Source organism: Pterocles gutturalis, unplaced genomic scaffold (assembly GCF_000699245.1).
Source record: "Pterocles gutturalis isolate BGI_N339 unplaced genomic scaffold, ASM69924v1 scaffold47158, whole genome shotgun sequence".
NCBI lineage: Eukaryota > Metazoa > Chordata > Aves > Pterocliformes > Pteroclidae > Pterocles > Pterocles gutturalis.
The window spans coordinates 8,934-22,372 of NW_010127396.1; the positions used below are offsets into that span (position 1 = coordinate 8,934).

The 13,439-nt window shown below is 35.7% G+C and overlaps 1 protein-coding gene across 1 annotated transcript; it reads left to right on the forward strand.

The window, feature by feature from the left end:
* The first annotated feature begins 274 nt into the window (after positions 1–274).
* On the forward strand, positions 275–12,782 carry RAP1B (RAP1B, member of RAS oncogene family). The gene is made up of 7 exons (XM_010079264.1): positions 275–362; positions 1,753–1,821; positions 4,506–4,562; positions 5,975–6,115; positions 8,142–8,285; positions 10,019–10,134; positions 11,558–12,782. The coding sequence occupies exons 1-6, from the start codon at positions 306–308 to the stop codon at positions 10,103–10,105; spliced, it is 555 nt and encodes a 184-aa protein (XP_010077566.1). The 5' UTR covers positions 275–305; the 3' UTR covers positions 10,106–10,134; positions 11,558–12,782.
* The last annotated feature ends 657 nt before the right edge of the window (positions 12,783–13,439 follow it).

The window sequence follows — 13,439 nt, forward strand, 5'->3', positions numbered from 1 at the left end:
TGGAGGTACTTTATTTGTGCTAGATAAAAAAGTATCTTCGTTCAGCAGTTACTGTGTATTCAATAAATGTCCATAGTTTCCATAGTCTGTAGCAATTAAAGTGACATCCTGCTTAGGTTATGTCTGGTTATAATGTTATAACTTCCTGCATTTATCAGGTGATACCAATATTTAACTGTTCATGTCTTGTTATCTATGCGATCTTACAGCAGCTGTAGTAATGCTGAAATAGTTGTCCTGTTGATCAAAATAGCGAAGAATTTATTGTGTGTTTTAGGTATTGGGGGTGACTAATCTCTTGCATCATGCGTGAATACAAGCTAGTGGTTCTTGGTTCCGGAGGTGTTGGAAAGTCTGCTCTGGTAAGTACTCTGTGAGGCAGCTCAAGTACATTTTCTTAGGCTTCTCATATCTTTTTTTCTCTTAATATAGTGCCAACTAACCGATATTTCTCTTACGTAGCTTCACACAAATAAACATAAATGTAAGTAATGACTGCTGAGGGTTCCTGGCTAGAATAGGTACATTACTGGATGTAATCACATCTATTGGTGTGCTCTCACATGCTAATATTTTTGGATGGGGTTGGTTGATGGTGTTCGGTCAGACCTTTGCCTGTCTTACACAGTGAAGCACATAGGCACTGCATTATGAAGGTCTGTGGATTCATTGGGTAACCTAGCCATAGATCTGTGGGAAATCAAGCTGCTTCATGAAACTCCCGCAACGAACTGGTTGGTCTGTGCCTGGCCTTGCTAACTCCTGTCTCTAGAAAGGTCTTCAGGGTGCTGATTGCTTAAAGTTTGAGAGTGTCTCTAAAGCACTATTTCTTTTATGGAAATACAAATATATATTTGCATGTTTGTAGGAAGTTTAGCATGTTTTCTACATCTTTCCCTGCAAGTAAGGTGTGGCTGTGGCAGGTAGAGGATTGTAAACCAAATAGCTTGTGCATTTTAGTTAAACAATTACAGAAAAGCTTAGTCTGACCTAGACTAGCACTAAAAAAGTTCACAAAATATGATGTTCTCAACCCACCTAAGAACTTTACATTTTTCAGTTTAATATTGCACCTTATCATAAGTAAGTTCTAGAGGTCCACTCCTATCAGGTAAGAACTATTCTCTTACAAAGCGGTTCCTAAAGGAAAACTTAAAAGGCAAATCATCTTAGATTGTGAAAGAACTTTTTCCTTCACCTCTGAATTCTTTATCTTACTGCAGCATTTCTGGATTTGAACCTGTCTGCTCTGACTCAGCCATTGAGTCTTGAAGTTACACTTGACTTGTGCTAAAAACATCCTACGTGCTAGGTACACAGGAATATCCTGACTAGTTAAGACTAGTGAATGCTGGCAGTCATTTTTATACTAATTACTGTGCTGGCAGATAAGTAGCAGAAGACTCAATAGTTTTAAATGCAAATTTAAAAGCCATGCAGCTGTATACAGTATCCTATTCAACTAAAAACTAGTAATTACTCCAACTGTTAGACAAACCTTAAATCAATGCATGCTCCAAGTGAGAGTGGATAAAGGAAGGTGTAGCATTGCTTCATCTAACAGTACTTAGTCAAATAGGCATATACATCTAACTTCATTTGTTTCTTATAATTTATAGTTATGTCAATTACTTAATTTGCCTTCAAAATTGTAATGGATAACTGAGTATACACCTAGAACAGTAATTTGTGTACAATGCTTACAAAATGTTACTATACAAGAAGAATCTTACAAGAGCTTTTGTGTTGCAGACTGTACAGTTTGTTCAAGGAATATTTGTTGAAAAGTACGATCCTACGATAGAAGACTCCTACAGAAAGGTATATGCAAAAGACTTACCTAATGTTACAAAAACTTAAAACTGCATTACACATTGTCAAATATTTGAGTGATTGTTTGAAAAAGGGTATGCTTGGTAATGCCGGGTAATACCTGGTAACTTAACAAGTTTGAAATGTAAAGCTGCAAGCTGCCCTTAAAGTCTGTCTAAAAGGAATAATTCAAGACTAGTTTTTTTAATGTTTAAGCATAATACCTTACTAGCTAATCATTTACAAAAATGGTAACTTCATTGTCAGAATTGTGAACATTATTTTTTTTTTAAGTAAACTACCACTTTTTTAAAATCATATTAATTTTTATTTTGTGTGTGTTAGTATCTGCAGTTAGATTTTGGACTTGTATGTCCGAGGTTCTAAGCTTCTTTGCTACTAGGAAAATCTGCTAAAACCAACTTGAGGCTCACTGGAGGCAACATACTCTATTCTTAACAATTTCACTGATAGTTTGATGTGCTTCCATTAGATGAGTTGTTTTATTAATAAGTTAATAAAAGCCTGTCATAAATGAACAAATACTTACAGTGGCCTGTTAGTTTTTCTCTTCCCATCTTCAGCATGACAGGCTGAAAGGTCTGACTCTGCTTGCATCATCTTGAATCTCCATATAGTTCACTCTCCAGTTTCAGCTGAGACCGTGATTAATATTCCAGGCTAAGATAGTTTACATCTGGACTGCTACCAAAAGACTTAACCATTTGGTGAAGCAGATTAGTTTTTGGCTATGTCAGTTTCTTAATATTTTTTTTCTTTTTCTAGCTGAATTACTTTTCAGATGCATTGATGCTCTGATGTAGCTCACCATGTGGCCACAAAAATACAAGGGAGACAAGAGGCACAAACCCTGTCTGGGAATGGGCGAGAACTGCAGTACATCCTTTTTCAGCACTGGGCTACATTTATATCGGAATAAGGAGGTTGCATTAACAATCGTTGCAGCCTAGTTAGCAGAATCAATTCTGAACAGAAGAGGAATTAGCAAGAGCAAAATGATAATTTCACACTTGTTTTCTTTGACCTCATAGAAATCTATATGCTGGAAAAATCCTAATCTGTCTTAAACATGTGGGTTTCCAGCCAAAGCTAGAACTCTTATTAAGAGACAACAGAAATAAAAAAATACTGTATAGCCACTTACTTTTTGTGTATTAGAGGAGCAGGAATTTTGGATCCTATCCCAATGTTTGGTGCAGGCTTTTGCTGGGTCAGGCCCAATAAACTCCTCAAATATTCACAAGCTGTACTAAGTGAAATGTTTCCTCTGTTATATATTTACATTCTTCAGGTCATACTAGATGCTTGATATTTGCTGGGTGAATTTTTCAAAAGACTCTTTCCATGGAGCCCGAAAAAGTAAAGCCATCTCAAGAAATTTTGCCTTTTGCTAAGTAATTTTTTTAGTAAAGATCTTATAATGTTCATTTCAGGTCTGGTCCTGAAATAACTAGGAATATCTCTATGTATTATTCTTTTCAAATAGTTGAAAGTCTTGCTTAAGCCTGGGTGACACTTTATGCAGTCATTTTCTTCACCTCACTGCTAGTTACAATTCTTACTTGTTCCTTGACTTGATTGACTTTAAAATGTTTTGGTTTGGCAGTTGCAATTCTCTATTAATGTTAAATCTAATTTTATAATATTTGAAGTCTTGAAACTTGATGCCTTGTTTTACTTCACAAATACTTCTTCGTACAAAGAATAGATGCTGCTTAATTAGCTAAATAACTTTATCAGCAATACCTGCTAAAATAGTGGCTATTGAAGGAATCCCCATTGCTAGAGAACATGAGGGCAGTGTGAGAGGAGTGGAAATACTCCTCTTCCCTGCCCCCAAGCTCAAATCTAGTTACAAAAGAAAAGCTGAAAGTTCAACTAGTGATAATGTATGTTGGGAGTAGGGGACACAAAGTTCTCTCTCAGTACTGATCTGCCAACTATGAATTTTATATGCAAATAGAAACAAGGGAAGTGCACCAATAGCTCTGAAATAAAAAAAAAATGTGGGTAGCCTGCTTGAAGCAGCTTGAGAGCACTTCTATGTCCTTTGCCCTCAAGGCCATTATTGGGGTTTTTTTTGGTAGAAACCAGGTAGTGGAGCTCTGAAATAGATAAAGAAACTGATCTGGCTTCTTAAACCTGCTTTTGCAAATTTTTCTAAGCTGGATCAGTTTCCTAATTAGTGGCACTACAGGCTTGTTTTGGGGACACCAGTAGTTTGTTTGGTTTAGTGTTTGCTGTGTACTACTTATTCTCTTGTTGATCTGAATTAGTATTGAATGAGCATTAGTACACCAGTCCAACTTTCTAAATTTTACCGGTACTTTTCTTTCAATCTGTGAATGATCTCTGAAACAAGTAGAAATTAGTTGTGCTACTTGCTGATAACCATCATTACAAATTTAGCAGTCTCCTTTTTAATAATCAAAAATCCCTAATCACTTTGCAAAGTGGTACTTGGCTGCTGACGCTGCTTTTGAAAATGTCACTAGGGCTCTTTGAAAGGTTTCTTCCTGCTGGTTTCAAAGTGTATATCCATATAAACTTCTTAAGCCATTATGTTGCTTTATGCATTATGAATTTGCTTATAAAATCACACAATTCCTGATGTCTTCAGAGGGGAGAGTTGCAAGAGGAAAAACTCTAACCACATCTTTTTCTCTTGACAGCAAGTTGAAGTAGATGCACAACAGTGTATGCTTGAAATCTTAGATACTGCAGGAACGGTACGTAAAACCAACTTTCTTAAATACTGATGTACAGTGTTAAAACCATCAAAAGCTGTAGGGATGTAAACAATTAACATGTTTCCTTCCTCCTTCTGTAAAGAGTAACTGTGGTCAGTGCATTGGATTAAAGGATGTTCTTTAACCAATATTTAAACAAAACTTGAGTATTGCAGCAGAAAATTAATTGTAAGTTTCCTGTGAGCTCATGTTCTGTAGTAGGAGAAACATGAGACTGAGAATTTTAGAAGAGGTTGTGCTGCTGTTTTAAGTTCATATTGCCCACAGGAAAATTGAGGCCTGATGCTTACTCAGGTTTGATTTCTGTTGCTATAGAGAATACATGCTTTCTCCTCCTCTCCTTTTTCTTTTGTGTGTGAGATGTACTCTGACATTGGGATAAAAATAGTATCACTTTAGTCAGCTGATGCAAACTCAAAAGTGTAGGGTTTATGCTGACCCTTTGCATACTGGTCAGGTTTTACTCTGACTTACTCCAAAATCTACTGAAAGCAGTCATTTCCTTCTTTGATTCTATTGAGTGTAAGCTGAAGACCCTTGGAGCGTAGCATGTGTTCTCTGAACTATAATAGTAATCTGGTCCAATAATAATTTAAATTCTGTGTTCAGGTAAGGCCATGTAAAACTACAGAAAGATGGAGTGACTGTTCTCTCAAAATTTATTGTACTTTTCATCTGACATACACGAAAGGACTTGGTGAGTGAGTGATCAATCACAAGATAGCGAAGTCACCAATGCGAGAAAGGCAAATGCTGTTCCACAGTCATATGGGTGAGAGTTTTCAAACAGGGAGAAGTCCTAGTGCTGCTGTGCAGTGCACCACCAAGTCTTCATATGCAATATTGTAGTTGTCACCAAAGTCTAGGAAATGTGGCAAGTGTATCCATCCTCTAGTCAATCTCCTTGAAAAGGAAAGTAGAATTTAAGATAGGAGAGTGCCTAGGCTACAAAATAGAGGCTGAAAAGTGATGCAATTACTCTGCGATGCATTTTAAAGAACAGTCAGGAGATGGGAAGAAGTTGATATCTAAAGAAGGATTTGGGAGGAATGTAACTTCTCTAATCTACAGACCACACTGTACCTTCTACTGCGCCTCCTCTCTTTTGAAATTTACTGTAGTTTCTATGATAATTTTCCCCAGGGTCTAGGCCTTGGCAATATCCGGATATTGTTCAGCCACCCCAGATAATGTTCCAAACCAGATCTATTTAAAATCAGTTCAGTTTACGGTAATGCTTATAGTCAAACAGTGAAATATTGGCCAGTTTAAAAAGGGGGGGAGGGCACAAATGTGTCATGCCTGTAGTGTGTTTGTGACCTGAAGTATATCACAGTTTGTGTAAAGAAAGTGCAAATTGAATGCAACATCTATATCTTTTTTAACTACAGGAGCAGTTTACAGCAATGAGAGACCTATACATGAAAAATGGACAAGGTTTTGCATTAGTATATTCCATCACAGCACAGTCCACGTTTAATGATTTACAGGATCTAAGAGAACAGATTCTTCGAGTCAAAGACACTGATGATGTAAGCATCTCTAAAAATGTTTAATATTTACAGTTTTCATTACAGATGTTGTAATGTATACACTGATCAGATAGCTTCCAAGCTTTAAATTAAGAGACAAATCAACCAGTAGATGCATAGTACAGAAATGCAACTCTTAAGACAAACTGGAGAAATTGTAAATTGTCATGTGGTATATAAAGAAAATTGTCTTTTTAATCTCTTCCTTTAAAATACCCTGTTTGAAACTGTATATAACCTTATTCACTAGTACTGCAGAAAACATTTCTAAAGCAACCCTATTCCTACCTCAATTATTATCAATTAAGGTTTAAAAAACCCTATTGTTCCATTTTTCTCTTCAATATGCCTACTGTTTATGGTATTTTAAAAGCACAAAATTCTAAGTTCTTATAGAAGATAGTACTGTAAGCTTTTTAACTTGCATGTTACATAGCTTTTATATTTTGTGTGTGCATTTGCAAGTTAGTTTGGTCATACTATTTCCACACAATTTCAGTATGCAGATCTTAGCATTATTAAAGGTATAAAGAGAGGCTATAACATTCCCATTTATAACTTGATTTTGAAAAAAAATCTTACTGCAGTTGCAGGAAGTGAATACTTAGTCCCTTAAAGGAAGAAAGGTATATAAAATGTGAAACAGCAGTGAAAGTGTGTTTTTAACAAACACCTTATAGGTTGTAGCCATTAGACAGAAAAGTCTTCCTTGAAAAAAAAAAAAAAAGTAATTAACTCTGCTCAACTCATTTAAACTGTGCTCATGGAAACTTTGGTCCTTTCCTTGTTCCATGTGTCCCCATATGCTTCTGCTGCCAGCAGACACTGAATGTATTAAGTGTTTCAATTTCAGGGAAGTTCATTGTGACTCTTGTAATACAAACCACCTTGCACTATAAGTGTAAGCATTTGCAGGTCTTGCCTGTGTTAAAAAAAAAGTGTTTTATTACTCGTTATCGCAAATGTATCTCAAAGGGGTAGTATTTAAGTTGCATGTGACTTTCCCATCCAGAACCCAGCAAGTTATAATTTTGTTTAGCATGAAATTAATTTTTTACACTAAAATAAAGATAAATGTGGCAATATTTGAAACCTTAGTTTACATGGTATATTTCTGCTGATTCTCATAAGCTTTCTTTGGTAGTATTTTGGTAGCATTTCCTTGGAATTGCATTTCTCTTTGGAACACTCCCCTCAGTCTTGAAAGCCATTTCATAGTATCAGGAGAAAGCTAATGAGGTTAAAGTTGCAGCTTTAGTTCTCACCAAAATTTACGTAAGTTTTTCCTATGCCAAAGCTTAGGCGTGACTTGCTTTCTCAGTGGGGGGAAATTAAATGATAAAAATGTGGTAAACCTTTTTTCAATGCTTGAACTTGGACTAAACTTTGCTATATCTTTAAAACAGTTAAAAGGAAGGGGGGGGGAAGAAAAAAAAAAACCAAACCAAACAACTTTGTATTATTGCCTTTTCTTACCACAAAGGTCAATTTGATGTTTTCTGTAGTTAGTCATTTTGATAAGTTAGCATGTTTTTTTTTTTTTTCCCCTTTGTGTGCATCAGCTTACTAATAGGAACTGTGTGAGCAAACTGCTCTTGAAAGGAGTGCAGATATGCTGGAAGTAGAGGAATGGTGAAAGGAGATTTAGCATCCTTCATCATGCTATCCAGTACAGGCCACTTTTTCCAGGATTTTTGAACATGTAAGAATCTTGTAGCAGATTATTCATGAGACTTCTTGATACCTGAAACACCTAAAAATGCAACTTCTTTCTCAATTGGCAGTGTACCGAATCCTCAGACCATTCCACCCACCACCCTGCCAAACAGCGGGCAAAAAATGCAGTCACTTTGATTTGAAGATTTAAAGTCTCACGTAACTGTAAACTTAAGTTTCTCTTATAGCAGAGCTTGATTATTCTGGAGGTCAGGATCCTCTAAGGATTCACATAGGGTTTTATGTGTGCATTTACATTGTGCCTTCCCAAAATTTTAATTAATTCTTTGCTGGTATTAAATTGTTCTAGGTGCCTATGATTCTGGTTGGCAATAAGTGTGACTTGGAAGATGAAAGAGTTGTGGGAAAGGAACAAGGTCAGAACCTAGCAAGGCAATGGAATAACTGTGCATTCTTAGAGTCTTCTGCAAAATCAAAGATAAATGTTAACGAGGTAAGGCACACTACCTGTGGGGGGGGGGAGTGGCAGGGAGAGATGGATGGGACACTGTGTTCTGGCAACCAAACATTACCATTTGTCAAGAAAAAACAAAATTTTGAAAGGCATTCACTATAATGGACAAAACTGTACAAAACTGTTCTGAGAATATGTGAGATGTTTCTGTTAAGGAATGTAGTCAACTTTGACTTAGGACTTTTAAAAATTATATTAATTTTAGTAAAATTAGTTTTCAAATTATATTCATATTAATTTGGGGTAAGTACTTTTTTACAGCATCTCAATCCACTGAGAATGCCCTGTTAGACTACTTTTTAATTTTTTTTTCTTAAAAATACCTTCAGGAGATTTGGGTCCTTAGAAGTAATTGATATAACATATGTGGTATTAAATTATTTGAGATGGTAAGGACAAAAACTCTTAAGGGTTTTGTCCAAATTAGCAGCTGATTAGAGAAGAGACTTAAATAGGTAAAGAAAAATGGAGGCAAAAACCTCTCTGCTATCTAGCTACTTATCTATTTAGCAGGAGCTAGGTGACTGATCAAACACATGCATTTTTGGGACCTGCTATAGTGCATGCCTTCTTAGTCAGTGGGGGTGCCAGCATAAAGAAAGGGATGCAAACAGTTTTAGCAAAAGAAGCTGTGTTAGTGTTTACATTTCTGGAACAGCTTGAATATTACGATAAACCCTGCAATTCTTTGTGTCTTCTGGAAAACGTTGACAGCATCAGTGAAGTTCAAAGGGCCCCTCTCTGCAAGACTTGGATGTAATCAAATGAGTGTGGTGGTTTTAAGCACAGCTGATTTAAAAAATGAGTAGTGTGTGTTTAATTAGTTGGGAATTTCTGGAAACTGTGTGGTTTTTCTTAAATACAAATTAATTAGTTTAACTATATAAAAGTTGTATGTATAATAAACTAGAAATTAATTTCATCAAATACTAAAAGCCCTTGTTGGAACGTTTGCTGCTTTGCAGCCTGTGCTTAGGAAACTGCTAGGATGGCTTTAGTATGAGGACTTCCTTGATTCAGGAGATGCAGAAATAACTGGAACAATGTCGGTTATGACTAAAACAATTGCTGTTTAATTGTAGTATGTAGACTTGTCTTAAATTAGCCTTTCAACAAAATCATGTTCTAATTAGAATTCTAGGAGATTCAAAGTGTGAGAGTCTCATATATTAGTGACTTTTCTAGGAAATGCTATATTTATGTCATGCTGTAGTCCTAGACAGGCTGCTGAAGTAATTCTCTAGACTTCAGTATTTTTAAAGTCTCTAGAAAAGCATGATCTCATTTGAATACAAGAGACTGTTACAGAATATGCAGTGTGCTTTAGTTACTCTGAAAATGCAGAGTTAAAGCTTACTAGAACTTTCTTGACCTTGGTGCTAAATTGCAAAGGAATAGTATATAGTAGTTGATCCTTGTGACATATATCCTGCATATTCAAATAAATTTGACGCAGAGATTAAACAGCTGCAGATTATAGGTGCCTTTCCAGTTTCCTTCATTGAAAATAGAAAAGCCTTAACAGACAATTATCTTAAACAGAAAATAAACAGGTATTAATTAGATATACGATTTAACTTTCTGTCTTTGTGATAACTAAATATTTACAAGGGTTCTTGAGTATGTGAGTACATTATGTATGAAGATTGAAGGCTTAAGGTTATGAGAGAAGCCTCTTAATTCCAATAACCAACTGATTTTTATATTCTCAGATCTTTTATGACCTTGTGCGACAAATTAACAGAAAAACTCCAGTGCCTGGAAAAGCACGCAAAAAGTCATCGTGTCAGCTACTTTAATACATAGCTGTACTGTAGCTCTGAGCCAGGTAAACATTTTAAAATTTTCTGTGTATTATGGCTATAAAAAACAAAACAGAAAAAACCCTTTAAACAACTGTGGTCCTGTTGATGCAGAACAGCATTGAAAATTCTTGATTTACATTATCATAGAAATTTTTATGGTCTTTATTTTGCCATTCCAAAGTCATAACTACAAATATGTGCCAGATACACTGTTCACACTAGTATACATTTTTTTTTCAACCTTTACGGTTTTCGTACAGCTCAAATTAAGGATATTCATTCTGATACTTAAAACTTTAGCTTTTGGAAACAGAGTTTTCTTTTTTAAAGGCTGACAGAATATACTGTAAGAACTCAATTATCAGGAATGCACACTGTAAAATATTGCAGTTAGCATGCTAAAATGTCACTTCCTGCTTTGAACTCTAGTATATATTTGCATGATGTCACAGGAATTCCGCTTGCTTTCTTTGGACTATATGGATATTTTATAGGCTGCATTGTAATTAGTACATTTGGAAGAGAACAGTGAAGTGATCATTGTAACACTCCAAATATTTGACCTGGAGCTATTGGTTACTAGATCAATTTCTTACTCGTTGACAGTTGGCTAATGTTCTACATGACTAAATCCATGCTTTAAGAATGCTGCTGAAGACTCAAGCAAGCTCCAGCCTGCTCTTTAGCAAACCTTTTGAGAAGTTAGTCAGCAGGCATGAATTTTTTTCTGCAACTTGTTCTTGGGCATGTTGTTTCCCCCTTTCTACCTCTGAGCCTTAATACGGACAGAGGTCTCTCTTGATTGACCTGACGTTACGCAAGTTGTCTGTTCACATTGATTCCCTTCAATTTACTAGATGTATGGTGGTTCAGTTGCTGCAGTGCTGTGATACATTATTTTGTTATACAGTAGACCTATTTGATATACTGGAGAATCCTGATAGGACGTTTCACTGTCATAAATTTGCAGGCTTTTATTAATATTCAGATAGCACCATGTTTAGCTCTTTTTTCGTATCGATATTAAAACTTATTTTATTTTAACAACTTGAATTAGTTCAAAGTAAAACTTCCAAAAGCATTAGCTGAGGATGGCAGAAATGGCTGCTGCATTTCCTTAACAGGGCTTTTAATTCAGGAGCTTTGATCCTCCAAATGTGTTTTTGTTTTTAAAGCCACAGGAACTGTCAAAACAGTAAGGAAAGCTAGTCTCACCCATCGAATATCCACAGTTCAGCTTGGATTGCCACGTGTATCCCAGTTCAGTTTTACTCATTGAGATAGTCTTTGTCTGTGGAGAGTAGAAATTATGTTAGCAGAGAAGTGATGAGGTTATTTTCCAAGTCTGTTTGCGAAGAACTTTGCTAGTTCCTGCTTTAGTTGTTTTGCCTAAGAGCAACGGCAAATTGTTGTTACTAATACTAACCTTTTGTTTTGTTGTTACAGGTCTGAAGAACTGTTGCCCAATTCAACAGTGCCAGCATTCCAACATTATTAAACCTACCAACATCTTAAATGGACTTTCCTGTGGTGGTACCCTTTAAGAAATGGATGAAAGCTACTACATCAGTTTGCACATTCTAATCACTTTCCAGTGTCACGAGAGATTTTTACTTATAAATATTCTAAGTGTATGCAACTGGTAAAACCAGAGCCTACATCCAGTATTACTGATAAGAGACATTGTTCATCCACCAATGTTGTACATGTATGAAAACTGTGTACTGTATACTTCAACAATCCCCACTTTCTATTGGAGAGTACAATAATGTAAATCCTAAAAGCACCACTATTTTAGCATAATAAAAGAAAGTCCAAAGAGCTCCTATATAGACTACTCCAGATAACTTTGCTTCATCGGTATTTGTAGCTTATTGTAACTTTTTTAAAGAAATACAGGATCATCATCATCGTATTGTACAAAAGCGCTTTGATTAACACAACAGCTATATAGTTTTTTAATTTTAGGAAAAACCTGTGGAGACAGTGATCTAGTCTTTAAGAGTCCTTTCAGTAAAACGTCTGACTAAAGACATGGCCTTTAATATCTGTTGGGAAGGAAATGTCCAGACTTTTCAACCTTTTATTGTATGTTTCCTTTTCCTTGTTTACATAGGGAACAATGTTTATAGTTGTGTGTACAGTGGGGGTCTACAACAAGAAGTGTATATTTTAAAACGATTTTTTAATGATTTAACAATTTTTTGTAAATCATTTTCGGGCTTCTGCAGCTGTAGATTCTCACTGTGAATTCCCTTGCTTGCTCATGCATAAGTGTATTTGCAATACCAAATATACAGGTTTAGTACTTTTGCCTGTTAGTGATTGTTTTACATGTGTAACGTTTTGGTTGAGATGTTAAATGGTGGAAGAGTACTGTGGATGTGAATGTGGAAAGTAATTTTAATCATGTGTAATTGGTCACAGGGCCTAAGTTGCAGTAATTAACTTTTGCTGATTTATTTAACAATGCCTTGTTGCTTTGTATGCATTAACGTTTGGGTGTAAAGATTGTGTGTATATCCAACAGGGAGCCACAGTATTTAAATTGACCAACCTAATGTTACAACTGCTTTGAGGTGGCCAAATGTAAACTAAAAGCCTTAATTAAAGTGGTGCAATTTTGTATGACTTAGCATCAGTAGTTCAATAAATTTGGATTGCCATGCAAGGGCTTGCATTACAGTTATATACTACTTGAATGTTTTGTGTTTTAGTAGTGCTAGTAAATATTGATTTTTAAATGTCTGTTGCACAGTGCAGATTTCTACATCTTAGGATGAAAAGGAGCCATTATGACTTTGTCTTCTGACAAATACATGCTGTAGATTCTTCTTCTAATAGCATCCCATGTGCTAGGGTGGATGACTTTCTGACTGAATTAAATTCCACTTCCAGTTTTGGACTTGGAATATCCCAAATTCTAAGTAAGGGAGAGTCTAACAGAAAAATATCTGTCTTCAGAGGTTAGACTATCAGTGGCTGTCTTGGGAACTTGAAAATATGTTGCCTGCTATTGTCCTTCTTTCCAGGAAGAATTCATTGTAAAAAAAATAGTGTAGCTTAAAAAAAAAAAAAAATTAATTATCTTGGGAGAAAATGTGATTTTTCTGCATGATTAAACTGTACTTGTTTGGTTTCAAGGAAGTCTGCAGAGGAGCATTCTTGCAATATTGAGTGTAGAGTTTTGCAGATTTCTGTTGACACTGTTGGACTGTGACATGGAATGCATAGACTGTGGACCATTTCCTGATCTTGGCTGTGCTGCTAAAAATTAATGTCACACCCAAATACTTGGTACCTCCTGTTTCTCCAGCACAGAATTATC

What these genes read in the sequence shown, in the direction of transcription:
- RAP1B (XM_010079264.1), top strand. Translation starts at nt 306, where the DNA reads ATGCGTGAATACAAGCTAGTGGTTCTTGGTTCCGGAGGTGTTGGAAAG. An exon ending in GTGTTGGAAAGTCTGCTCTG is followed by an intron (nt 363 to 1,752) that starts GTAAGTACTCTG and finishes TTTGTGTTGCAG; the next exon opens with ACTGTACAGTTTGTTCAAGG. An exon ending in CAAAGATAAATGTTAACGAG is followed by an intron (nt 8,286 to 10,018) that starts GTAAGGCACACT and finishes TTATATTCTCAG; the next exon opens with ATCTTTTATGACCTTGTGCG.